This window comes from Gopherus flavomarginatus, chromosome 1 (assembly GCF_025201925.1).
Source record: "Gopherus flavomarginatus isolate rGopFla2 chromosome 1, rGopFla2.mat.asm, whole genome shotgun sequence".
NCBI classification, from domain to species: Eukaryota; Metazoa; Chordata; order Testudines; family Testudinidae; genus Gopherus; species Gopherus flavomarginatus.
In genome coordinates this window covers 202,598,951-202,626,018 of record NC_066617.1, presented here as the reverse complement: position 1 = coordinate 202,626,018, position 27,068 = coordinate 202,598,951, and the positions used below count along the sequence as shown (strand labels likewise).

General features: G+C 40.9%; 1 protein-coding gene across 9 annotated transcripts in view; it reads right to left on the bottom strand.

Annotated features, from left to right (window-relative positions):
- The window catches only part of ITSN1 (intersectin 1), a 218,273-nt gene that overhangs the window by 54,170 nt on the left and 137,035 nt on the right, over positions 1 to 27,068 (bottom strand). For all 9 annotated transcript variants that reach the window (XM_050929035.1, XM_050929025.1, XM_050929057.1 and 6 more), the window contains 6 exons: positions 20,328 to 20,572; positions 16,799 to 16,958; positions 15,061 to 15,266; positions 14,107 to 14,189; positions 8,428 to 8,594; positions 5,639 to 5,684 (listed from right to left, as the gene is read on the bottom strand). In XM_050929035.1, the coding sequence (XP_050784992.1) occupies positions 5,639 to 5,684; positions 8,428 to 8,594; positions 14,107 to 14,189; positions 15,061 to 15,266; positions 16,799 to 16,958; positions 20,328 to 20,572 (907 nt within the window). The remainder of the gene's footprint in view (positions 1 to 5,638; positions 5,685 to 8,427; positions 8,595 to 14,106; positions 14,190 to 15,060; positions 15,267 to 16,798; positions 16,959 to 20,327; positions 20,573 to 27,068) is intronic.

Sequence of the window (27,068 nt, the reverse complement as noted above, 5' to 3'; positions counted from 1 at the left end):
ATTAATGGGTATTATGTGTACAGTATTAATATAACACACACACACACACACACATATAATTAATATCATGTGTTGGGAAGTTATGTTAACTGAACACATTATGCTCTCCCCACAATGCTGTTCACTCATATCAAATATCCGACAACACTTTCCAAATCTGAAGTCAGCTTTGGCATTAAAAACAGGAAACCTGTCAAAACCAATATACATGTAGTGGCGTGTCCTAGCACAGGTTGGTATGTACCTCTATGCCCAACTGGTTTGAAATGTAGTATCCAAAACAGAGATAAGGAGAGTATGAAACAGAACAAGAAGTTAAGAAACTGTTACAAACAAGGGGTTGGATTTTAGTGACATGTAAAAAGTTTTGTAACATTTAAAATCATATTATAAATACTGCTAGCTGAAATATGTATTTTTAAAGCACACTTTCTGTGTAAGGTGAATACGCTGCAAGACAAGAATTGCTTCCCAGAAGAAGGGTGTGGTGTGTCTCCTTTTCGTACTGTGCTCTTTTGTCTTTAGACAATAGATTTGGCTAAGTTGTTTATTTGGTCTCTTGAAAAATTTTAAGAGCAAACCATGAATGTAGTCAACAACTGGCTATACCTTTGAGTCAATATCCTGCCTGGAAGGAAGGATGGACCAGCTGGGGCTCTAAAATGTCAGAGCCACCTTAGGACAGGTAGCTCTGGTGCTGGACTTTTTAAGTTTCCTTTTGTTCTTCATAATTACTTTGGCCCCCCTTTGTCTTGGGACCTGCAGAAGAGAGTTAGCCAGGGAAAGGCCTAGCTGCCCAGGAAGCAGTCCAGGGATACAGAAGTGGGTCTGAATAAACAGACATCTGCTTCGTACAAGGTTACTGGGCTGGAACCACAGTAGAGGGTAAACCTGGGTTTCACTACCAGCTCACCTAGGGTGAGGCATGAAGACCCCACAGCCAAGGGCTGGGCAGGCCCCAAAAGCCTGAGTTGGACCCAATCTCCAGTTAGGCTGCCAGACCATTGGCAGGTTGTCCTTGGATTTCTCCAGAAGGGGCGGGCCTAGAAGTGGCCTGGCTGGAGGGTCAAGTCACAGGAAGAGAGAACAGCCCAGAGCCAGAGCTGCTGTCAGCAGGAAGTGCCAAAGGAGTAGGAGAGCCCCTACACCATGCTCAGCCATGAGGGGTGAACCTGCAAGTGAGCAGACTCTGCCATGCACATGCACACACTTGCTTATGTGTTTCCGCATAGAGCGGCAGGAGATGGTGACTGACTCCTAGATCTATCTCCCCACCAGCAATGGTAATGATGGAAGTTAAGAATGGATGAAGTTATGCTGGGGCAGCATATAGATGAAAGAAAAGTGACACCTGAGGTTAGTCTGCTAGGGAACTCAGAAGAAGACCAGTTGTCAAGAAAGAATCACAGGAGCAGAGTCTTGGAAGATACAGGGAGAGGGTTTCATAAGAAAGGAGCAATCAGCTGTGTTAAAGGCTGCAAATAAATTGAGAAATAACGAATGGAAGATAAGCCTTGAGATCTGTCCAGAAAGTTTGCTGGTAACCTAAAGTGGAGGTGCTTGAAGGCAGTTTATACAAAATGGAGACCCAGTTCAAAATTGGATTAAACAATATGTTCAGAGTGAAGAGGGAGACTCATGTTGAGGGGCTTGAGGTTGTGGGAAATGATGAAATGTTTAAATGCAGAAGAGTGTCTCACTGAGGATGAGAGAAAGGGACAGTTGAGTTGGGGACAAGGGCATAAAAAAAAGGATAGAATTGAGGGAGCAGGTTGAAGACTTGGTGGCTGGGAGTAGGACAGACACCAGAATTGGAAGCTGGGCTGAAGGTGCAGCACGTGCGGTGTGCACGCAGAAGGCTGTAGACAGCATTTTTAAAGTTAGTTGGACAATGACAGGATTGCAGGTGGAGATGAGCTGGTGATAGTTATTTGCATTTTACTCTACAAAAGTGAAGTAGTAAAGCTATTTCACAGAAAAGTTGGATATATTGCTATTGGAGGAACTCTGTGGACCTCTAGATTTTAGCTAGAGCTACTCAAGGGAAAGAGTAGGAAGAGAGAAATGAGATGTGGGGTTTATCAAAATTAGTTTTAACTGATAAAAGTCAGAAATACTCATCTTTCACTGCAGCAAGCCATGATTATGATATTAATCTACTATATTATTCTATGCAAGTCTGCTGGAGGGAGCAAAAATTGGCTCTCACTTCATCTGTCTGCCAGAACATGAGAATACTCCTATTTTCTTACAAATCACCATTTAAATACAGAAACTGAATTATTTTTTCAGACTACAGGTTTCAGACTATCCCCTTTTCCACCCACATGGAGGACTATTACTACAAGTTAAAACAAGTTATGATATACCTGCAAGTTCAGATTTTCACCTTTTACATGAGAGAAGCAGGAAGTTAAAGAGGAGGCTCTGAGGGTATGTCCACACTATGAAATTAGATCAAATTTTATAGAAGTCGATTTTTAGAAATCAATTTTATACAGTCAACTGCCTATGTCCACACTAAGCGGAGTGCGTCCCCACTACTGTGGCTAGCATCGACTTTCAGAGTGGTGCACTATGGGTAGCTATCCCACAGTCTCCACCGCCCACTGGAATTCTGGGTTAAGCTCCCAGTGCCTGATGGGGCAAAAACTCTGTTGCAGGTGGTTTTGGGTACATGTCATCAGTTGCCCCTCCCTCCATGAAAGCAAGGTCAGACAATCGTTTTGTGCCTTTTTTCCGCACAGACGCCATACCACGGCAAATATGCAGCCTGCTCAGCTCAGCTCAGCTCACTGACACCACCACTGTTGTGTTCTGGGTGATTCCTGGGTGCTGCTGGCAGCAGACGGTTCAATAGGACTGCAAACCATCAACATTGTCATACACCGCTTCCACTGCAACTCTGCTTTCCTGCTCTCCTTCAGACGCCATACCACAGCAAGTGTGCAGCCTGCTCATCTCAGCTCGCCGACACTGCTGCTATTGTGTCCAGGGTGCTGCTGGCAGCAGATGGTGCAGAAGGACTGCAAACCATCACCATCGGCATACACCGCTTCCACTGCAACTCTGCTCTGCTGATATTGTCTTGACAGCGAATTTCTCCATGTTGTCCGTCATGGGCTCCTGGGTCCTCGGGAAATGCGCGTAGTGCTAACTGTCATCCTCCACCTCTTACATTGCAACTCTGCTCTCTTGGTGCCATGAATCTGTCGTTCAGTATAAATATCTATTCTCGTAGCATCCGTCATCATGCACTGATTCTGCAGAAACTCTGCTTTCCTTCAGACACCATACCACGGCAAGCATGGAGCCCACTCAGCTCAACATCACTGCTGCTGTTGTGAGCATTGTAAACACCTCACAAATTATCCTGCAGTATGTGCAGAACCAGAATCTGCAAAAGCAGGTGAGGAGGCGACGACATCACGATCACGATAGTGATGAGGACATGGACACAGACTTCTCTCAAAGCACGGGCCCTGGCAATTTGGACATCATAGTGGTAATGGGGCAGGTTCATGCTGTTGAACGCTGATTCTGGGCCCAGAAACAAGCACAGACTGGTGAGACCACATAGTGTTGCAGGTCTGGGATGATTCCCAGTGGCTGCAAAACTTTCACATGCATAAGAGCACTTTCATGGAACTTTGTGACTTGCTTTCCCCAGCCCTGACATGCAAGAATACCAAGATGAGAGCACCCTCACAGCTGAGAAGTGAGTGGCAATAGCCCTCTGGAAGCTTGCAATGCCAGACAGCTACTGGTCAGTCGGTAATCAATTTGGAGTGGGTAAATCTACTGTGGGGGCTGCTGTGATACAAGTGGCCAATGCAATCACTGAGCTTCTGCTATCCAGGGTAGTGACTCTGGGAAATGTGCAGCTTATAGTGGATGGCTTTGCTGCAATGGGATTCCCTAACTGTGGTGGGGCGACAGATGGAACGCATATCCCTATCTTGGGACCGGACCCCATGGCAGCCAGTACATAAACTGCAAGGGGTACTTTTCAATGGTGTTGCAAGCACTGGCGGATCACAAGGGACGTTTCATCGACATCAGTATGGGATGGCCGGGAAAGGTACATGACACTCGCATCTTCAGGAACTCTGGTCTGTTTGAACAGCTGCAGGAAGGGACTTGCTTTCCAGACCAGAAAATAACCGTTGGGAATGCTGAAATGCCTACCTCTTAATGCCAGGGCTCATGAAACCACACACACGAATCCTGGACAGTAGTCAGGAGCTGTTCAACTATAATTAATTAATTTTCAGGCAGCACTGCTGCGGGTCCCTGTTGTAGCCTCTATCCATCACACCCTTAGAGATTTTTTTCAAATATTTTGGCATTTTGTCTTTTGGAATGGATTCGTCTCCCTTAACAGCGATCAGTTCCAGTACTTCCCGTTTGGTCCACGCTGGAGCTCTTTTGCGATTCTGGGATTGCATGGTCACCTGTGCTAATGAGCTCTGCATGGTCACCCATGCTGATGAGCTCGCCAAGCTGGCCAAACAGGAAATGAAATTCAAAAGTTCCCAGGGCTTTTTCCTGTCTACCTGGCCAGTGCATCTGAGTTGAGAGTGCTGTCCAGAGAGGTCACAATGGGGCACTCTGGGATAGCTCCGGGAGTCCAATACCGTCGAATTGCGTCCACTAATCCCCTCGTTGGGGAGGAGTACAGAAATCAATTTTAAGAGTCCGTTAAGTTGATAAAAATGGCCTTGTCATGTGGATGGGTTCAGGGTAAAATCGATCTAACACTGCTAAATTTGACCTAAACTCATACTGTAGATCAGGGCTTAGAAATCTTTCAGAAAATAAACAAATAGCTCTATTGCATTCTGAATATATTCTTTATTATTTCTGAGTGTTGAACTCTCATGGGAAGAATTCCAACAGAATCACAAGCCAGCTCAGGAAAGTTAGGCCCCTTTTAGCACAGTGTGTATACAGAATGAAGAAATAAAACCCTTCTCGGAATAAACATTGACATATCTAATCAGTTTGTATTGTTTCTGAAAATTCAGAAAATAGCTGTCCCTGTGCCCCCTCCCCCACCAGTTTCTGCCAAGAATGGCCAATCTTCTTGCTGCTCCCTTATTTAGAGAAAGTAGTGAAAACATTCTTGTTGGCTGGGCATTTAGGAACACTAAAACCTCTATGCTGAGCAATATACAGGGCCAACCCTCAGTTTTGTGGGAAGTAAATTATGCAGGATTCCAGGCAGAATGCTACAACATTAAGTGGGATGTGTACTTCACCACCATGTTGATCAGACACATACATAAAGCTGCACAATCCTCATCGATAAACTGCCTTGTTATGCACTATCCCTAAGTTGTGTGAAATTACATTCACTTTCACGCAACAGTTTTTTGGGAAGTTTTGTAATGACATGGTGCTTGGATACTGCCATGATGAATGCTGTACAAAACTCTAAAAGAGATGTAAATGTTTAAAAAAACAGTAGCAACATATTGGGCTGTACATAGGGAAAGAGGGAAGCATAAGACTGAGCAACTTATTAAATTGTTACAAACGAGACTTCATTCATATTTAAGTTTCTTACTCTTTGTTAGAAGTAAATACATCCTTTAGCACATGGAGAAATAAAATGTTGTCACACTGTGTAACTCACCAGGTTTCTTTCCTAAACTTCCTGTTTTTCCAGCAGTTCCAGGGACCTTAAAATAAAAAGGTAAATATAAAAAAGTTACACACATTCATATATGTTTATTTCTCCTGACTATTAAAATGGCTTTGCTACAGCATTTTCCAAAAGAAGGTTCTGAATAGTTAGTGACTGTCCTAGAGTGGATCTATCCTTGTAGCAATTCTCAGATAGATTGTCACCCCAAATATTATCTGTAATAGCGAGTAATGAATAATTAAAAACAAACACATCTTCACTAGTTTAGGCAGGAGAATCTGGGAAGGTTTCCAGCTGTGTGACCATGCATGAACGCCATTAATCTAAAGGGAAGATGATAATACAATCTGAGTCAGAGTTCACAGCGGGCGAAATTGCTCCTGCTAAACTAGATGGAGAATCAACCTCTGAAAACCCCAAAATCCTATTGCACATCAGAGTTATTGAAAGTCTGCCCAGAAAAACAGTACCTCTGAATGCTGGAAAAATGTAATAAAATAACATTGTAATATTACTGAAACCTTCATCGCTCTTCTGCTCTCCCCCCTGTGCTGCTATCACTTGTGTTACATCCAACGTTAGGTTGTAAGACCCAAGAACAGGACCATGTTTTATTTGTTCTTAAAGTGCACTGCATAAATAATGAACAGTTGAGATTAGATTTAATCTACTAAATGAGCTCTCCCAACAGCATAACAGGGATATAAACAATATATTTACAAAAACACAAGTTTTCTGATCTACATCTTCTAAACTGATTCTTAATGAAGAATTTGCTGCATTGAGGCAAGTCTTGGAGGAAGATGCTTTCTGAAAGAGCTATTACTGGACTGCAGAAGTGCCCCAAAACATTGCACTATCATAATCATAGTGTTTTGGAGCTCCATCACAGAAGAGATTACTGTATTTTCTATTTTAATAGAAAAGATGAGCGCCCTTTAAGTATCTATATACTGTACTTTAAGTATCTATATACTATAAAAATTATTGCTCTTTAATCTTTCCCAAAAGTGAAAAAAGTTGAGCGATGACTACACAAGCACTAATATTTCACATATGTAGTCCACAGACAGTTATAGCTCATTAACACAGATGTCAAGACTTAAAAAAATGTGCACCTAAAGTTAGGATCCTAAATCCTTACTCAGGCACCTAAATCCAATCAAATAAGAGTTTAGAAGGCTAAATTTAGACCCTTGTTTTTTAAAGTCTTGACCATAATATTTTTATTTTGAAGAGAAGTGCAATAAATCAATAGAATACATTATATTTCTCATCTTGTTGCAAGAAGGAACTTAAGTGTATACAGACAACCACATAATGACCCAGCTAACATCCATTGATGGATGACAATTGCATTCTCAAATAGAGGAGAACGTGCATGAGAAAATTTCTCTTAAGTTTAATACAAGATACCACCTCCAGAAAAGAAAAGTGAATCACTCCCCTCCTCCCACAATACTGACAAAAGCATTCCACCTTTCAGGGCCTACACATGTGGTGGGAGTGCATCCAACTCCAGAACTTCTGGAATTTAATTGATATGAATCTAACTTCACCAGAATATGGCTATTAGGTAAGCTTATTTTTCTCCTGGGCTTGTTCCCTTGGGTTCATTATTACAATACCTTGCTTTGGAAGGAAAAGCTTAATATTTCATGTTAGGATATTTCCCCTTTTATATTGTTTCAAGTCATATCTTACTGCCCATTCTCTTTGGTCATAGTACTGTTAACTGGAAAACAGCAGTAATTCCTCTGAGTTGGCTGTACATGATCATATGGGCCTTTAATAACAGTAAGTGACAAGGTACTCCAGGTGTTCATAACTTTTTTCTTTCTGAGGCCCACCCACAACATGCTATGAAAACTAAAGGGCCCAGTGGGGAGGGGGGACTCAGGGCTCTCTGCCGGGGCTTGGGAATAGGTGTAGTTTGACTTCTATTTTGGGTAGGCAGGGGTCAGTGGGACTCGAGACAGCTCCACACGGCGGGGTCAGGAAGGGAACACACCTCCATCCCCTGATTTCACCTCAGCAGGCCACCCAGCATGTCTGGTGGGGGACGCAACCAAAAATTATAACTCAAAAGGTGGGGGACAAACAGCTCAGGTTGTAGGTGGAGGGTAGCTAGTGGCTGTGTGCCGGGAGCGCTCCCCTGTGGTCCCTGTTCCTCGAGGGCTCTGTTAGCAATGGAGCCGGGTCTGCCTGCCCAGGCAGCTCTTACTGGTTGCGTGAGCAAAGAAGGCTGGGAGCTAAGGAGCAGCTTCAACCCCCTGAAGCAGCAGGAAATAAGGTTTTCCACCTCTGACCTGGCCAGGGAGTGGGGAGACAAGGAGGTGGAGAAGGAGCGGGTTGTACCTTCCCCGGGACTGTCCTGCTCTGCACTGTAGTTTCGGAGTGGGAGGTGTAACACCGATGTCTCCCCAACTCTGTCCCATGGGGAGTACGGGGGTTCCCAGCTTCAGCCCTGGAGGGGGTGTTGAGGCTCAGGCTCTGGGTTTTAGCCACAGGGCCCCATGGCCCCCCGGAAAGGGTTTGGTGACCCCTAGGGGACCGTGGACCTCCTGTTGAGAACCACTGGGGTACTCCATGGTAGTTTATACAGGAATATCTCTCTCAGATTTCACTGTAATAATGCATTTTTCATGTCCAATAAAGTTGTAAGAAAAAAAACCCTCCATATGATTCACTGAGTTGAAATCATCAAATGAACATTATGAAGTGGACAAATAAGACACAAAAAAGGATAGACTTTATAATGTTTCACATCTCTTTACCTCAGAATCTTTCAGTCTCACATAATTAGAAGGAAAGACTCCAGATTTGTCACCCAAAGTTCCTGTCCACCAGTCACCGTCTTTTTTCGTCACAAGAATCATATCTCCTTGTTGAAAGATTAAGTCTCCTTGTTCTGAACTCTCATATGTGTACATGGCAATATATTCTGGAGGAGAAGTTGTTCAAAAAATGGGAAATGCTTGATGAATCTTCGAAGTATAATTTGCAAAAATCTATTTTTATGAAAGTAATGCCATATGACCTGTCCAAAGGTTAGATATTCATAGCTTTCTGCCTATTGCTTCTGTGTAGGCAACACTTTACTCCCAAACATTTTCCCTTCCTTCATAAGGGAGGTTTAATATTTAAATTTCTAAATTAGATGATCTTCAAGACTACTTTAAGTTCTTTAAAGGCTTCTATTCTAAAAAAAAAAAAAAAAGTCCTATTATGGATGAAGTTATTTTTGGTAAACCTCTAACATAACGTGTGTGTGTGTGTGTGTGTGTGTGTGTGTTTTTATTCCCCTCCCCCCAAAAAAAACCCACACCTCCACCCAAACTGTTACATCTCTGTTTGATAACTTGTTCATTGAGATGTGCTTCACATGTCCATTCCACTTTAGGTGTGTGTGTATGTTTACCAGTGCACTGAAGCTGGAGAATTGTTTCCCATAATGGTCCCAAACAGGGCATCACATGCACTCTCTGAACGTTCATGCTGCTAGCCAAAAGTATACCAGGGTGGAGTCACCCAATCTCTCTCAATTACTTCACTCCAGAAGCCAGTACTTGCTGTGACTCTGATATAGAAGGGAAGGAGGGTGGGTTGCGGAATGGACATGTGCAACACATCTTGAAGAACAGCTACTGAACAGGTAATGCAACCCTTTTTTCTTCTTTGATTGCTTGCACATGTCCATTCCACTTTAGGTGACCCACATGCAGTTCTAGATGGAATAGGAGATCGGAGTCTACTTAAAGAAGGACTGCAACAACATGCTCCCAAATATAGCCTCAAGGTTTGAGGTTTGGAAGGGAGCATAATGTGTGATGAACATATGTACAGATGACCAAGTTGCAGTCCTGCAAATTTTACTGTTGGGAATGTGACCCAAGAAAGCAGCCAATGCTGCTTGTGTTCTCATAGAGTATGCTAAAACTCTGAGATGGTGGAACCTCAGCAACATCTTAGCACAAATGACCAGAGGAGGTCCAGGAAGAAATCCTCTCAAAAGTGATAAGTTTCCCCCTCATCCTGTCAGCAAAGGAGACAGACAAATACTTGAGGAGACATTCTAAACAGGTAAAAGGCTAACACATCCTGTGAAAGGCCCAAGTATGGAGTTTTTCCTCATCTTAGAGAGTGAGGTTTCAGGAAAAAAGGTTAGTAAGTATATAAGCTTATTTTAGAATTCAACACCACTTTTGTGAGAAATTTGGGGTGTGGATACATCTTAACTTTCATAAAGATAAACATATAAGGAGCATCAGCCATCAAAGCCTGAAATTCTGTTACCAACCTGGTTGAAGTAATAGCCACCGAGAACACTACCTTCATTGAGAGATGAGAAAACAAATCACACAGTTATAGGTTCAAAAGGAGGCCCCATTAAAATGGAAAGAACCAAATTCAGAACCCTCGATAGTGTTGGTTCCTAACAGAAGGTAAACAGCCTGTCCAAACGTTTCAAGAGCATAACAGTCGTAGAGTTGGACCAAGACAGATCTTTCATCTACCGGAGAATGGAATGTGGCAACAGCTGCCAGATGAACCCTCATGGAAGTGACAGAAAGTCCTTTTTCCTTTAGGTGAAGCAGGAAATCCAGAGAAGACTGAATCAGAGCCAGTGAAGGAGAGGTATCTTCCTGCTGTGACCACATGCTCTTCCATTTCTTGAGGTGAGTATAAGTGGGAGGGTTTTCTGCTGTTTAAAATATTTTACACTCCAAGGGAACAGATAGCTTCCTGAGAAGTTAGCCACTGAGCATTCAAGCAGTAAAGTATAGGCTAAGAGCTTTGGGATGTAGAGTCTGGCCATGGTCCTGCAAAACTATGTCCCGAGACTGAAGGGAGAGGTATAGAATCTTGAATTGAAAGGCTCAACAGGTCTGAGAACCAAAGCTGATGGGGGCATGCTGGAGTGATCAAATTAAGATGGCATGATCCTGTCCGAATTTGCTCAAAACACTTGGCATCATAGGGTTGGGAGGAAAAAAGTGTAAAGATGTTTCCCCTTCCAGGATAGCAGGAAGGCATATGACACAGACTCTGGCCTCTGACATGCCCTGGAACAGAGAACTGGTGACACATCCTGTTGTGTTGGGTGGTGACCAAGTCTATTTCTGGCATTTCCCAAATTTGAAAAATGCACTTTGCTTTGTGATCTTTGCTAAATAATCTGCTGAGATGATCCACTAGACAGTCCTGAGATCCAGGAAGGCGAGGTGCTTTGAGCATAATCTTATTCCTGATACAGAAAGACCGAAGTTTCATTGCCACCTGGCACAGGGTGTGTCTGTCTAACCTGGCACCCCCTGGCTTGTTTAGACAGAATATCATAGCACTGTTGTCTTTGAGCATCTGTACAAAACAACTTTTGATGCAGGGAACAAACACTTGACAAATCAGGATCAAAGCTCTTAAACACTGATGTGGAGGGAGAGATACTGATCTGTCCAATCCCTGAGTCTGAAAATCCCCTAAATGAGCTCCCCAACCAAAAGATGAAGCATCCATGACTAGGGTCATGGAGGGCAGGTCTGGGCCAAAAAATCTACAAACCACCTTCTTTGGATACAATGGCAGGGTCCATTCACCAGTCTGGAAATGACGAAGCACTTCCACTGGATGTGCTGACTCACATACCTGCATGATGAGATGGTTAGGAGACAGTCTACAACAGGGATCAGCAACCTTTGGCATGCGGCCCATCAGGGAAAGCCCCTGGCGGGCCGGGCTGGTTTGTTTACCTGCTGCGTTGGCAGGTTTGGCTGACCATAGCTCCCACTGGCTGTGGTTCGCAGCTCCAACCAGCTGTACTAGAAGTACCTAGTTGGAGCTGCCTTAGCTCTAACTTTGGTACTGGTCTTCTTGTGCAAACCTGTTGGGGACCCCATCCTCAAGATGAAGAGGGCTTCTTTTGGTCAGAGGAGGCCGAAATGGTGGACTTCTGCAGCTTGCCCAGTACTGAAAATGGAGATTGGTGTCTCTAGCTTTCTCTGCTGCTTGGATGCTGCCAAATCTGGTGATGTGCTCTGAGATAGAGTCAAGTCTGAATCCCTATGTACAGAGCAGCTGGGGTCCAAAGAGGGAAGGAAAACTGTTTCTCTATCTCAAAGTCAAACATCTCTCAACTTCTTAGTTCTGGTTTGAAAGACCTGCACGGATAAGGCATTTATGCCTCACGTATACTTCTCCAAAACACTTTAAACAGGGAGTGAGGATTGCTGACTGGTACAGACTTGCTACAGCGAGAATGGCGCTTAAATCCCAGGGACTTATGCATGTCCCAGTACCATGCTAAAAGCGCAAAGGAAGTGCTACTAATTAAAACTATAACTACAACCATACTAAACTATTTACAATAAAAAACTTCTAGCAATTTTTTTCTAAAAACAGAATGGGAGAGAGTGAAGTTCACACATGTCACAACTACTGACCATGAGCAGTAAAAAGGAATTGATGAGGGGGCAGAGCAGCTCCATCCTTTTATACCGTTGGCTAACATGTGCTGTCCTGATGGATAACTGTTATGGGGAAGAATTCTCCAGCTTCAGTGCCCTCGCACACACACTACTAAAGTGGTATGGACACGTGCAAACCCTTGATGATGATTTGCTTTATAAGCATACTTTTTATGGGTTCAATTTTATGCTGAGAAATAGCATTTTCAGTCCTGGCTTACACAATTCCAGTTTCTGAACTTCTGATACAGTCTTCCTTTTACATATGTCAGCTGGCTCTCACGAACAATGAATTCTTTCATTTACTTGAAGCTTTGTGTGGAAACAGCTAATCTCATTGTATCCTATGCAACAGTTGGCTTGAAAATGCTAAGATAATGGTGGAATACACAATTTTGTTGACTACCAAATAGCTGACCATGTTTTAAGAGCAAAAAACACTGAAACAGACTGCTGTTGAAAAATGCAGTGTGTAATTTAATTACAGAACTAAATGAAAACCTGTACAGCTAGGAGTGCAAATAATCTCAGACAAATAAGTAACATCTTCTGAAGCAGTATGCCTATTACACAATTCACTCAACTGTAAAAAAAGGGAGCTTCTCAGAGGTATACCAAAGATTTCTGAAAATATTCTGTGTTATGTACTCTGCTTGTGGAAAACAGTGGCAAGCAGCAACCCCACCTTCAACCTTGAATCAGATATGCTATAGGTCAATAATTAAGTGACATAAATGACTGAACTGAACTGACCCAACTATTGCTGGATCCACTTCTATTCAAATGCAATCCCACCCCACCCCCAAAAAATCCTTAGTGTCAATATTACTTTTAATAGTACAAGAAATAGGGAGCCTACATGTTTAATAACTGAATCCAACTTCTACCAAGCTAACATGTCCTATGAAAAGTTTGTTATGTTGACAGCAGTTTTATCAACAATATCTTGGAAGAATAGTTTTGTATCTGTTTCCTGGTATCACTGCAGCCATACCTGTGCTAGCAGTGGTGTGGGTTCCAATGAAGGCAAAGATCTGGCACATTTAGCACCTTGTTATGAAAAAAAGAGGTACAAACTTGTAGATAACTATAAGTTCTCATATGGTTTTTTATTAAAAATAGTTGATTAATGGAAGGTGCTTAATGTTCAAAATGACATGGGAACAACAAAAAATACTGATATCTAACTCAAGGCACTGAGTGCTGTCCTTATTTGCTATTAATTTATATTATTTATTTATATTTATTTGCTATTAATTTATAATTTAAAATCTAACCTTCTTGGGTCACATAAGACAGCACAAATGAAAACTATTAAAAAATTTACAGTACATACATGCCTCTTTGGATAATTATCCCTTTCCTCATGGTGGGAATCAGCACTGATTTGTCTTCCCTTTCTAAGAGGTGCAAAGTTTTGGTCTATCCAACACTTTAATAGGAAAACAGGCACTGCAGGATTCAAATTATTCACAAAGAAAGATTGTGAATGAAAAACTAAAATTTTGGGAGCCAACTTATTAATTTAATGAATAGTCTTGCTTATCTTGAAGCACGTACGCATGTTTTTACATGGCATATACTGCATACACCCACAGTGTATGTTAAAAGAAAATACATCCTTTATGCATATTAAATGCTGGGCCCGGGCCCTTCCTATTGTAGGCAGAAGGCTAACAACAATCAGAAATATGGGATTGATTCTCAACTGCTTATAAATGACACTGCATAAATTAATGTACCTAAGTTAATTAGAAAAATACTATTCTTATGTAAATGAGCAGTTTTACAAAACATGCAGGACATAGCCTTGAAATCATAATTAATTCTGGAGGTAATTCAAATTCTTACTTTGTAAAGTAACAGGGTCTGATTCTGTAATGGTACTGAGTACAACCAACTCCCTCTGGACTTGTACTTATTACTAGATAATTTCTTTTATTAAAACTATACAGTAAGATGCTATTAATGTCATTCAATTCAAAGTCTTACCTTCACCTGACATAGCAGGTTTAGTTGCTGGTGATGTTACTCTCTTTAGACTAGCAGGACTTTCTGAAGAACCAGAATCCATGCTTAAAGAGAAAATATTAAATGCTTTAATTTCTCTAAATTTAACAAAAACAACTAAATGTTCTGAATAAAAGATAATTTAAAAGCTAGATCCATGAATAAACTACCTCAACTTGTAAAGCAAAAAGATAGTAAAATTTAAGTTTTAAACCTCAGCATGACAAAATACAGTTTGAAATCATGTAACTGGACTGAAAGAAAAAATTGCTGTGCTCCCCTCTGCTCCTCAGTAGAAAAACGTAAAGTTCATTCTAGTTTTCATTATCAACTAGAACATAGTTTTCACACAATGTTTTTGGTATTAAATTACCATCTTTTTATCTTTCAAAACAACTGTTTGTTAGTAAAGTGAATATAGGAAAGTGGCACCTCTTTACTCACTAGCCCTACCCCACTCATATTTCAATTTCTACTTATTTTATCAACTTAAGTAAGATTTTGTTACATTTTAGTCTTCTTGGCATTGTGTAGCCAAAACAGCTACAGGAGAATAACCTGGATTCAGTTCCCACTCGTACATCAATAGAATTGTTAGTTAAATTCTAAATGCAGAATTGTTGTTGGCGATACATGATGCAGGAAGAATCCAGCTTTGCTTTCACATCCCAAGCTGAGTTTGTACGTAGGACTGGAAGTTTAAAAAATAGAGGAAGCCAAAACACAAAGCTCATCCTTTTATTTATAAACGGAGCCACACTGATCTGAAACCAGAGATACAAATATGGCCACACAATGCCATTTTAATAAGTCACTTTTCAGAGCCAGCACTTTAAAAACAAACGTACAAGTACACACAACATTTTAGATAGGAACAACATAATATTAATGACTAAATAAAAATGCTGTTCATTCTAACAAAAGCAACCAAAATACCTTGTCGACTTTCTTATGGGGCCTGAAATGAGTTTCACATATGATTTGGGAAACCATCCCTTTTGACCTTGAACCTCTCCAAACCACCACATGTCTTGCTGTTCCAGAACTGTGATGATATCATTTTTGTTAAAATTGAGGTGGTTGTCTTTTTTGGCTCTCCAAGGATACAAGGCCTGTGCTTGAAGGCCCTCTACTTTTTCACCCTATTGTGGTAAGAAAATAAAAGTGAATCACTTAGTCTTTTGCAAAGAAGGCTGCTAAAAATAAATAAATGAATAGAGGTATTCGCTTACAACATTCATGTATAGACACAGATCTGTGCATCAACTGTTTCTATTAAAATAAGCTTTTTACTCAAATAAAGCCAAACAGATCATTTAAAAAAACAAATAAACAAACAATCAAGTGGATATATTAACACAGTCCACCAGTATTTCTATATTTGTATTAATTAAAGTGCCTGGTGCATACACTCCTGTAAGATATTTAATAATTTTTCTACACAGAAAAAGATTTTTAAAATTCTCATCTACCACATTTATGCAAAACACTGTAAATAAAGAGACAAGCCTTGCCCCAAGGGTTTATAGTAAATCTCACAAAAAGCATATATAAAAAGAGAATCTTTTTGCTGTAACTTATTCATTATGCCATCTTGCATTCTACTTGCTTTTTCAGAGTTTACATGTCTAGCACATCTCAGAATGCTATGTCTAGGTACCAGCACTACATATTTTTCAGCCAGTGATGAGGCACTGTGATCTAACAGACTGAGCACAGGATTGGGGTTCAGGAATAGAGCTGGGCAAATAACTGATTTTTTCGGTTCTCTGGCAGTTCTGGAAAAAAAATAATAAAAGTTTGCAAATTGGGCTGAAATAAATTTAAAAATGTAGACAAAAATTATGCAAATCAAAACTAGTTTGACGCAAAACATTTTGTTTCCAGGCATTTTTTAAGAGCTAGATTCACAAAATGATTGGAGCAGGAAACGGTGTTGATGCTGGTTTCTTGATAAAACTTCTAACCACTGATCTAAGTCCCTCACCTGAGATGTGGGAGACCCAGGTTGGAATCCCCAATCTGGAGAAGAGATCTGAGCCCAGATGACTCTCCTCCCAGGTGACTGTCCTCACCACCAGACTATAGAGTTGTTCTCTCTGGCCCAATTTATTCAAGCATTTTATAAAAAATGGAACAGCTTCAGTCAGAAAAAATGAGAGTGATGCAGCCCAAATGGTTATGGCACACAGCTGGGAGGGGGAGACCTGGGTTCAAATCATTGCTCCAGCACAGAAACTCAGGTTCTAACCCCCATAAACCAACTGAGTGCACTAAATTACTGGAATAAGAATTATAAAGGGGAACACCATCCCCACCACCTGCTACTCTTCTTTACCACATTTTGGGAATCTAACCTAAACATTTTTTTCTTGCCTAAAACTATTTGGTGAATGTGTGTCAAATTCACAAATAGGTTGGGGTTGACCAAAATGAATTTTTTTTGACAAATTTTGTGTCAAAAATATTTCGCCCAGCTCTACTTGAGAGCTCCTAGAATGCCAAATTGCACTTCCCACATGGCTTTGTTTAACACCTTCATCTCCTCATCTTGAAATACTTTACCTCCCTTAGAGGAATTCTGCAAGGGCTGGTCAATTAATGTTTGGTCATCGCTTTGCGAAAGTTAAAACACTGGGTTAAGTATGATTTCTGCACAGGTATAGCCACTTACCTGCCCCAGGACAGGAGAAGGTGATGATCCGGTAACAGTGGCTGGGGTGAAGGCTGATCTCTGCCTCACCTGCCCTGCACTTGGAACAGTCAGAGAAGGTTGAGCTGCCCATGCATCCCAATTATCAGTCTCTGGTTTCTCACTGGTGCTGGTTGGCCACCTGAAAATAAGGCAGACTATATAATCTTCATTTTTGATTGCAGTGATTATTGCATTCTGCTAAATAGAAAACTTGCTCACAATCAAAATTTCACATGAAAACACTGTGTATGTATTCTAGAAGAATTCCTTATAACCGATTTTCTGCTAGGTGTAAAGTATCAGAGAGGTAGCCTGTTAGTCTGGATCTGTAAAAGCAGCAAAGAGTCCTGTGGCACCTTATAGACTAACAGACGTTTTGGAGCATGAGCTTTCGTGGGTGAATACCCACTTCGTCAGATGCATGTGATGAAGTGGGTATTCACCCACGAAAGCTCATGCTCCAAAATGTCTGTTAGTCTATAAGGTGCCACAGGACTCTTTGATGCTTAGGTGTAAAGTGTCTTTGTACTCTGTTTGAAGTTACCATATGTGGATTTATTCGGACTGCATATTTCCCCTTAAAAAGGTAAGCGCCACATGCACTTGCTGCTTCTTGTTTACTAATTCTAGCTGTTCACGTGATTTACTTTCCCCACCCCGTTACTCACGTCACTATACAACAACATTTTAACAGTAGGGCACTCTATACTATGAAGCCAATTTAGTTTAATTAGGCATCTGATAAAATATATTAATCGTACTCTCCTGGTGTTCCATGCAGATTGCTCTCCATATCTAGATAGGTCACTGACTTTCTCCTCCCTTTCTGCATCAAATTCATACTCCCCATTCTCACTCTTAAGGCTCTAATAGTTCCACTACTGTTTACTCCAGAGGTGACCAAAATATGGCCCATGTGACTTTCCTTCCTAGTCGGGGCGGCTAGCACCCCCGCAGCCTCACCTCACTGCACCACCAGCGCTCTGGCCCACCGCTCCTGCCAGGCAGTGAGGCAAGGGGGCGGGGACTAGAGGTTGGATAAAGGGCAGGGGGTTCTAGGGGGCAGGCAGAGGACAGGAAGCAAGGGGGGTCAGATAAGAGGTGGGGTCCCAGGGGGCGGTTAGGAGCAGGGGTGTGGTTAGGAGTCAGGGAGCGGGGGGGGGTTTCCTGGGGGCGGTTGGGGGGGTCCTGGGAGGGGGCGGTCAGGGGACAAGGAGCAGGGGGGGGAGGGGTTGGATGGGTTGGGGATTCTGAGGGAGGAGGGAAGTGGGAGGGGGTGGATAGGGGGCAAGAGCCAGGCTGTTTAGGGAGACACAGCCTTCCTTACCTGGCCCTCCATACAATGTTGTAACCCCAATGTGGCTCTCGGGCCAAAATGTTTGTCCACCCCGGTTTACTCCTTTGCCCTATCATGTGCAATGTTGATGTCTAAAGTCTTCCTTTGTCAACTCTGAGTGATTTTTTTCATGCGATCACTTATCCTTTGAACATGCATCTGACGAAGTGGGCATTCACCCACGAAAGCTCATGCTCCAATACATCTGTTAGTCTTTAACATGCCACAGGACTCTTTGTTGCACCTTAAAATGTGAATTTCTATTCCTGGCTCATGTATCCCTAATTAAATATTAATTAACTATTATTAAGCATTTACACTGTAATAGTGCCTAAGGGCCACAACCAGATCAGGCCCCACTGTGCTAAGCACTGTACAAACGTCATACATGATAAGCTCTGGAGCAGAAACGAATTGTATTTTATTTTCTACCAAAATCAGTGATTTTTATGCAAGATTATAAAAATGCATAGTATTCACTTAAAACTTGAATAGTTTTGTCTTGAGCTACTTTTGTTTAGGTAGGAAAAAAATAAAAATAAGTGGAAAGTTCAGTTTTAATTTTCTTATATTATTGCTTTTTCAGAAAAAAGTTGTCCAGAGAGCAACATAAAATTACCAGCAATTTTAAATTATTCTTTCAGAAGTATTGTGCTCTCTTGGGTAAAAGAACTCTTTTAAAGCAGTGTGTGTTAAGTACTCAAACATTTCATTAAAATACATACTTCTAATTGTAAAACACCTTATTTCATTAAACAAAATGATTAACCAATTATTTACATAGTAGACTAACCTGTCCTGATAAAACATACATACAGTATTACGTTTCATTTATATAATCTTTGGGACATGAAACTTGTCTTACATGTATATAGCATCAGGCACACTAGGGGAGTACTACTGTATAAACAATAAATTGGTTGACTTTAGCACCAGCATCTTAATGCGAAATACAAGCTGGTAACAATGAAGGAAGAGAAGGTGTCAACTCTGCTCTCTCATATATTTGGTTTATAAACAAATGGAGGATAACATGCTGGGATTCCTGCTGTAAAATAATTCTGAATATGGTCAGGGAAAAGGGCCAGATGGGCAAGCTTTTGTACTTGTCTTCTTGATTGCTTAAGAGGATATGGTGAAAGCATGCCTTTGGACTGGGAAGCCTAATTTAAATTTTAAAAAAGCCACAGAAAAACAACATACACAAACACACACACACTTTTGCGGACTATCTTGTTGAGGAAAAAATGTTTACTGAAGGGAAAAAAATATTATGATGGACGTTGTGTTTTACTGAAGATGAAAAAGCAGCAAAGAATCCTGTGGCACCTTATAGACTAACAGACGTTTTGAAGCATGAGCTTTCGTGGGTGAATATCCACTTCGTCAGATGTATGTAGTGGAAATTTCCAGGGGCAGGTATATATATGCTAGCAAGCAAGCTAGAGATAACGAGGTCAGTTCAATCAGGGAGGATGAGGCCCTGTTCTAGCAGTTGAGGTGTGAAAACCAAGGGAGGAGAAACTGGTTCTGTAATTGGCAAGCAATTCACGGTCTTTCTTTAATCCTGAGCTGATGGTGTCAAATTTGCAGATGAACTGAAACTCAGCAGTTTCTCTTTGAAGTCTGGTCCTGAAGTTTTTTTGCTGCAGGATGGCCACCTTAAGGTCTGCTATAGTGTGGCCAGGTAGGTTGAAGTGTTCTCCTACAGGTCTTTGTATATTGCCATTCCTAATATCTGATTTGTGTCCGTTTATCCTTTTCCGCAGCGAAAACAGAGCCTCATCCTCCCTGATTGAACTACCTCATTATCTCTAGCTTGCCTTCATATATATACCTGCCCCTGGAAATTTCCACTACATGCATCTGACGAAGTGGGTATTCACCCACGAAAGCTCATGCTCCAAAACGTCTGTTAGTCTATAGGGTGCCACAGGATTCTTTGCTGCTTTTACACATCCAGACTAACACGGCTACCCCTCTGATACTGAAGATGAATAATCCTTCCTGATTTACAGTATGCTGTCTAATTTCCTGCAAATATCTCATTTGCCAGGTTTACTACTGACACAATCTCAGTGGATGAGAAATGTAATGAATTTTAACTGGAAACAAGTTAACTGCTTGAAAACCCACAGCACACTGGTTTGTGATAACCATCAGCAAACATACGTTGAACTGAAGTCGGCCCAGTTGTTGGTGGTTGCAGTAGATTCTGCTGGAGCTGGAGCTGCTGGCGTTGGGGGTGTTTCACGCAAAGAAACTTTAGATGCAACAGTAGTGTCGACTATTGGTTTCACAGAGGTTGGAACTTGGTTGTCAGGTATTTTCTCTGCATAGTTTGCAGGGAACCATCCAGTCTTTCCCTTCAGTTCTCCTCCAAGCCACCCAGGTTCTCCAGTCTGGCTTTCATCCACCTGTAAGTACATTAAATCACAAGGTTCAGAAACATTTTTACTTAAAAATCTAGCTGCCATTCATAGTTGATTAATTTTCTCCAGTTACTGGACATTCAAAATTTTGTTACAAATGAAGATGTCATATGGGCAAAATTGGACAATTTTTTAAATATTCAGCTGTTCTTTATACAGCAGATATAAATATGTAATGGCATAAGTACTATAATGCAAAGTCATCCTTTTCATAATTAATACTTTCCCAAATTCAAATATTTGCATGGGACGGAAAAAGAAAAACAAAGACTGCCTAAATCTCAAGCTACGTCTACACTTGCACACTTCCCTGAGTACTTGTCCATATACTGCTAGAACATGCACCTTGTACCCACACAGCATCCACATATTCTGCCTGCAAAAGGGTATATGCTGCGTACAGGCATATACTTGCATTCATACTGCCCCTTTTCAGTACATGACAGTAGTGCTATTTCAGGGTCAGTGTCCTGGAGTCCGTTGTGTCGCAGGAGATGATCTGGGAACCGCTTTGCTGCATGTTGCCAGTACTGGTAACACATAGTTGCTGCCTTCACACATTCGGCATCAGCAGCTCTTGGTCATCTCTCCCTTTTGCCAAACTGCATTGAAGCCAAGAAGCAAGCCCAAAATGTGGTTTTTCTCCTGCTACTGCTTGTGGGACTAATGTTCATGCAGTTTAGCACCAGATAATGGATAGAATGGGTCAGAAAAAATTGAAATGCTGAAGACAACTGACCAAGAGGGCAAACAAATATTTACTAAGCTTCCAAGGAACAGATGTGTTGAATGCTGGGATTGCAAGAGTATACCCATGGGTGGACTGCTGCTCCTAGTCACAGATAAACAGCATAGTGTGATGGGACCACATCATCTGGGAAACCTGGGATGATACCAGTGGCTGCAGAAATTGCGAATGAGGAAGATCTTCATGGAGTTGTGCAAGTTGCTTGCACCAAACCTTCAGTGCAGACCACTCAGTTTCAGAAATCCATACCAGAACAGAAGCAGGTGGCTATCACCCTTTGGATGCTGACAACACCTCATAGCTGTCGGTCAACTGCAAACAATTCACAGTTGAGAAGTCAGCTGTTAGGGTGACGGTTGTACAGGTTTGTCTTGCTATCAAAACTGCAATCTACCCATGGGTGGTTGCCATAATTAAAGACCCTGAAATTAGAGCAGGATTTCAGAGGATGTGCTTTCCAAACAGTGCAGGCACCATTGAAAGAACACACATTCCAATACTTTGTCCACTAAAAGGAGCCAGTGAATGTGTGAACCAAAAAGGTTACTCATCACTCATTCTTCAAGGCTCAGTGAACAACAGAGGTTGATTCATGAACACCTATGTTGGACACAGGAAAGGTTCATGACACCAGAGCACTCAGGAGGTCAGGTCTGTACTGCAAAGGGACTTCAATCCCCAGAAAAAACTTCGTTGTGTATGGTGTTCCTGTCCCCACAGTTATTTTGGGGGACTCCGCATACCCGCTTCCAACATGGCTCAAACCTGTACCCAAACATTACCAACCTAAGAAAAAGAAAATGCAAGTACAGAGTAGCTGCAAAATGGTAGCGGAATGCACTTTTGAGAGTCTGAAAAGCTCACTGGTGATGCCTGCAGTCCCATCTGAATGCCTGTGCAGCCAATGCAGTTCAGATTAGCACGGTGTGCTTTACCTTGCACAACATTTGTGAGGCTAAAGGGGAATACTTCCAGTGCGAGTGAGCACAAGACAGTTCTGGCTTTCAAAACCTGCATAGACAGCTGGATCCCACCTACATGAACACGGCTCCTGTTCTCGAAGTGCAATGGAGATTCACAATGTGATTTGTTCACATATTGTGGATCAGGATGTAGCCAGGTGACTTGGGATTGTGACAAGGAATGACTTTACAGAATCACTGCAGACACTTCTGCAAATCTAGAGTAAGGATGGAAAAATTCTTTTGCATGGAAGCTACTTAATTTGAAATAGTAAGGCTTCTGGTTGCAACTGTTCCTAGACTACTCTCCTCTACAGCTGACAGATCACTCTGCCTTAGGTCACGTGTTGACTTTTTGCCTGTCTGCTACTGTTTGTATCCCACACTCTTCAGTTAGCATAAAACAATCCATTATTTCTGCTTTGTGTTGGGCCTATCTCTGCCTCAGTCCTATTAATTCACAGCAAACACTGAAATAAATGGACTGCATGCTTGACTAGTCCAATGTGACTTTGCTGCAGTGCAGAGCAAAATTTCCACTGCAGCAGCAATAAATACCATGTTGAGATGGCATTCTGAGTGACATCATTTGCACTCTTTGGGAATTGCAAAGGTGATGACTGAAATCAATAATAAATAAGTTCAACAATAATAGGTCACAATCTGTCTTTTTAACCTGCTATAAAAAGGGCTTCTTAAAAATGGACCACACTGATACAGTTGCCTAAATAACTTCAATTTTTTTTGCACAAGTAGATGAGAAATATACAAGAATGATTTAGAAAATTTATTAAAGGTTTCTTTAAGCAGAATTGAAAACTCGGCAAATTCTTAAAACAGTACAAATCATGCGGATGAAATTTCTGTTTCTTCAACCAACATTCGCTTTTTTTGAAATATTCTATAAGCATCTTTTTACACTTTACAAAAAATTATGATTTCCCAGCTTTATAGAGGGTAGATGACATGTTTAAAAGTTTAAAGTATAGAACTGTATAACTTCAAAGAAGCAGCTTTTGTAAGACTTCACAAAAAGAACACTCAATGACAATAAATAAATTAAAAATCCAGTTACCTTTTGCATTTAATTAGATTGAAAACAAATGCCATCATTACAAATCTTTTTTCAACCATATATTCTATCTGACAGAACACTATCCATTTCTTTTTAAAATCTACTTTCCTGAAAGCTGACTTTCATCTCAGAAGATGAATGAAACCCCTACTACTACTCACAATGTAAGTTCTTCCAGGTAGTGACCATCTTCTTAAGTTTGTGCAGTACCTAACACAACGGGGCACAGATCTCTAGGCTCCGACATATCACAAACAATAATAACAGTCTCCGTCTCCATCGCCATCGGTTGACAAAACTGACTACAGACTACTATGCATTATGATGAAATTGCTTTAGCATCTGGGCAGAAATGGAGCTATTTGATCCTGAATTACGTTTCTCTAATACCCAGGCCACTAAAATCAATAATCCTAGTGTTCTTCATGGAATTACTTGCAAGTTCATTCCAATACACTGAAGTACACAGGAGATGGTTAGAGCCATCAGAATCTTCTCAGGAACTTCAGCATGCTGCTAGGGGAGGGGATGGAAAGATGCCCAACCCAAAGGAAAACAAATGAACTCATTAACATCCATTCCACTAGAGAACTATCCAATCAAAAGGAAAGATAAACAGCATTCCTCCATACAGAGTGCTAATGAAACAGAAGTCAGAAATTTATCAGTTTGAGGGGGAGCCTGGAATGGAAGGGGCTATCTAGGTTCAAATGTATTATCAAGACAAATGTATGGTTAAGCTGTAGGAAAGGCTGTAAATAATTATAACTACAATTTATACAAAAATAATCTTTAAAAATATGCTTAAAGTTTAAGGAACTTGGAAAGCCAAAAACTGCAAGTTAAACGGTAAAAATAAAAAAAAGTTAAACAGAAAGAACATAAATAAAAAGTTTGACGTACTTTAACTCAACTCTCACCTGTATTCCCATCATGCACACAGATTCAAAGGGAGACCACGAATATATAACAAAATATCCCAATATTAGAGAGCCAGCATCTGTACCTGGTACATACTTCCTGAACCCCTTGGTGATTTGTCTACCCCCTAAAAATTAAATTTCCCCTTCCACACTGGTCCTGCAGTTCCACACATATATTACAGCAAAGGTGGAAAATGAATTTAAATTACCAGAGAGCTGGAGACCAGTTAAAGCTCAGTTCAGTCTCACAGGGCAAACAGTGTTTCAACCAACTCTTCAAACCATGTTGCTGCCCTGTTAAAATTCAAGGCAGTAGCATGGTTCAGGAACATGGTAACACACAGCCTAACTCTTATCTGCACTGTCAGACTGAACCGTGCTTTAATTGTGTTCCCTCAAAATATTAGCAGTTACAAGTGAGGCAGGATTCCAGTTGTAGCTATATAGTGCTCACCTGCCAGCAAGGACCAATCCAAATCACAGTACTGTAGGCCTTCATCTACATTAGAACATGATTGTTATAAGCTCGTTTTACCCCAGTCCATACTGGTTGGCCTAGACAAGCTGAAAGTTTAACCAGAGTTTAACTTGCATTTAAACGGTCATAAGGCCAGCCTATATAGCAGGAATTGGCAACCTTTGGCACGCGGCCCACCAATGTAAGCCCCCTGGCAGGCCGAGCCAATTTCTTTACTTGCCACATCCGCAGGTTCAGCCAATCGCAGCTCCCACTGGCCACGGTTCGCTGCTCCAGGCCAACGGGGGTGGCGAGAAGCGGCAGACAGCACATCCCTCGGCCCACACCGCTTCCAGCTGCCCCCATTGGCCTGGAGCGGTGAACCGTGGCCAGAGGGAGCTGCGATTGGCCAAACCTGCGGACGCGGCAGGTAAACAAACCAGCCTGGCCTGACAGGGTGCTTACCCTGGCGGGCAACAGGCCAAAGTTTGCCAACCCCTGCTATATAGGATCTTAGACATACCTTAACACATAAGCTTGCAAACTGTTACTCTCCAAAAACTATAATTGACTTACACCTTTTAGAAGCATGATATGGCCATTTTTTTTTGAATGCTTAAGTGATGTAGGCACTTAAGAGCTTAAGTAACTTTAGACAATGGGACTTAAGTCTCTCAAAAATTTTACCCTAGACAAATTGGAAAAAATATGTAACTTGATAATAACAAAGCTATATTTATAAAAATGTATTAAAAGATTGTGCAGACTTCCTAACAGTTATACAGCATACTTACCCGTTCCCTTTTAACCTCCAGCAGGAAAGCAATGATTTGAAAGTAAGGCAGAATTATAACACATTTCACAAATTAAGCAATTACTAAAGAGCAGGAGAGCAATCTCACTAGAATCAGTTGTTAGCTCTGACAGTAATTAAAAATATTTAAATAAAAATAAGCCAAGGCCAGAGGCCAGTTTTTCCCTGTTATAATATAAACTAAAATCGAAGCCTAAAGTCATGCACAGGTGAAAGCAGATTATCCAAAACATGATCTGAAATTCAGAAGTGTCCCCTGAAATCAGAATACTGATTTTCCAACATTTCATTATGTTCCCAGAGCCATTCAGCAAACTGATGTTTAGTCTTCCTCAAGCAAAGCTCAGTGTATGCCTGTACTTCTAGCAAACATTTTATTCCCTGAGATAGTATAAACTGGATTATTCCATTCTTCAATAACCTACAGAGCCCCACAAGACTGCATATTTTCTCATTTGACTGATGACTTGCCAGCCTCACTTCTTTACTAAAGGATAAGTGACAACATTTCAGTGAAATTATTGCACTTTAACTGGGTTTTAGGCCTCTTTCTAAATCATTCAGTAATGCCACAATCCAATCTTCATGACGTCATGAGCACCAGATTGTGATACTGCTGAATAAATCAAAAAGGAAGAAAAGGCTGATCAGAGCTTCTTTTTACTAATGTCTAGATATTATTAAGATATGACAGTTTAGAAAGTTTATTTTTCCAAAACCCAACTGAAGTTTACCAGAACGTGACAGTTTTTTAAAAAAAAAAACTCATTATGATAGGAAGATCAAGTAGTGAATCAAAGTCATAATGCTTCTGCTCTATAGTTTTTCATTAACTAGATTTTTACATATTTTCATTGAGATTTTTTTAAAACTGTATATGACATTTGCACGTTACAATATTAATATAGCTTATTCCAATTATTCTGATATTCTTAAACATTAATAACTATAGTTACTGACAATTGCAGTTACAGTTTTTAAAAGATTTAGGAATTACAAAGAGTGCAAGTTATACTTCCACAGTATTACTTATGGCTAACACAACAGTATTTTTAGGTAGATTTATCCCAGTGGTACCAACCACTACAATTAAAGGTGCATAAGCATTTCCATTCCATTTACACCCCCAACGTTTTCAGTTGCTTAATTGCTTTCCGAAAATTCCTTTTGTCAGACTGACATCTTCTCTACTTTGTCCCTGCCTGAAAAAATAATTTTTAAAAAAAGTGTTTCAGCAAAACAATTCAGCCATTTTTAAGTAGGGGAAAATGCTTGAGAGGAAAAGTTATTGTATGAACAAGTAAAAAAAACCTATATTGGATCATTATGACAAAGTAGAAATTGTAGAAAAAATATATTATTGGAAAAACAATCATCATGCAATTAAAGTTTATAACAGCATATAGATTGTGACCTTAATGTAGTGATTTCCTAACTTAGAGTAAGTGTTTAACATCACATTAATTTAACCATAACAGTCTCTTAATACAGTTGAGGTTTTT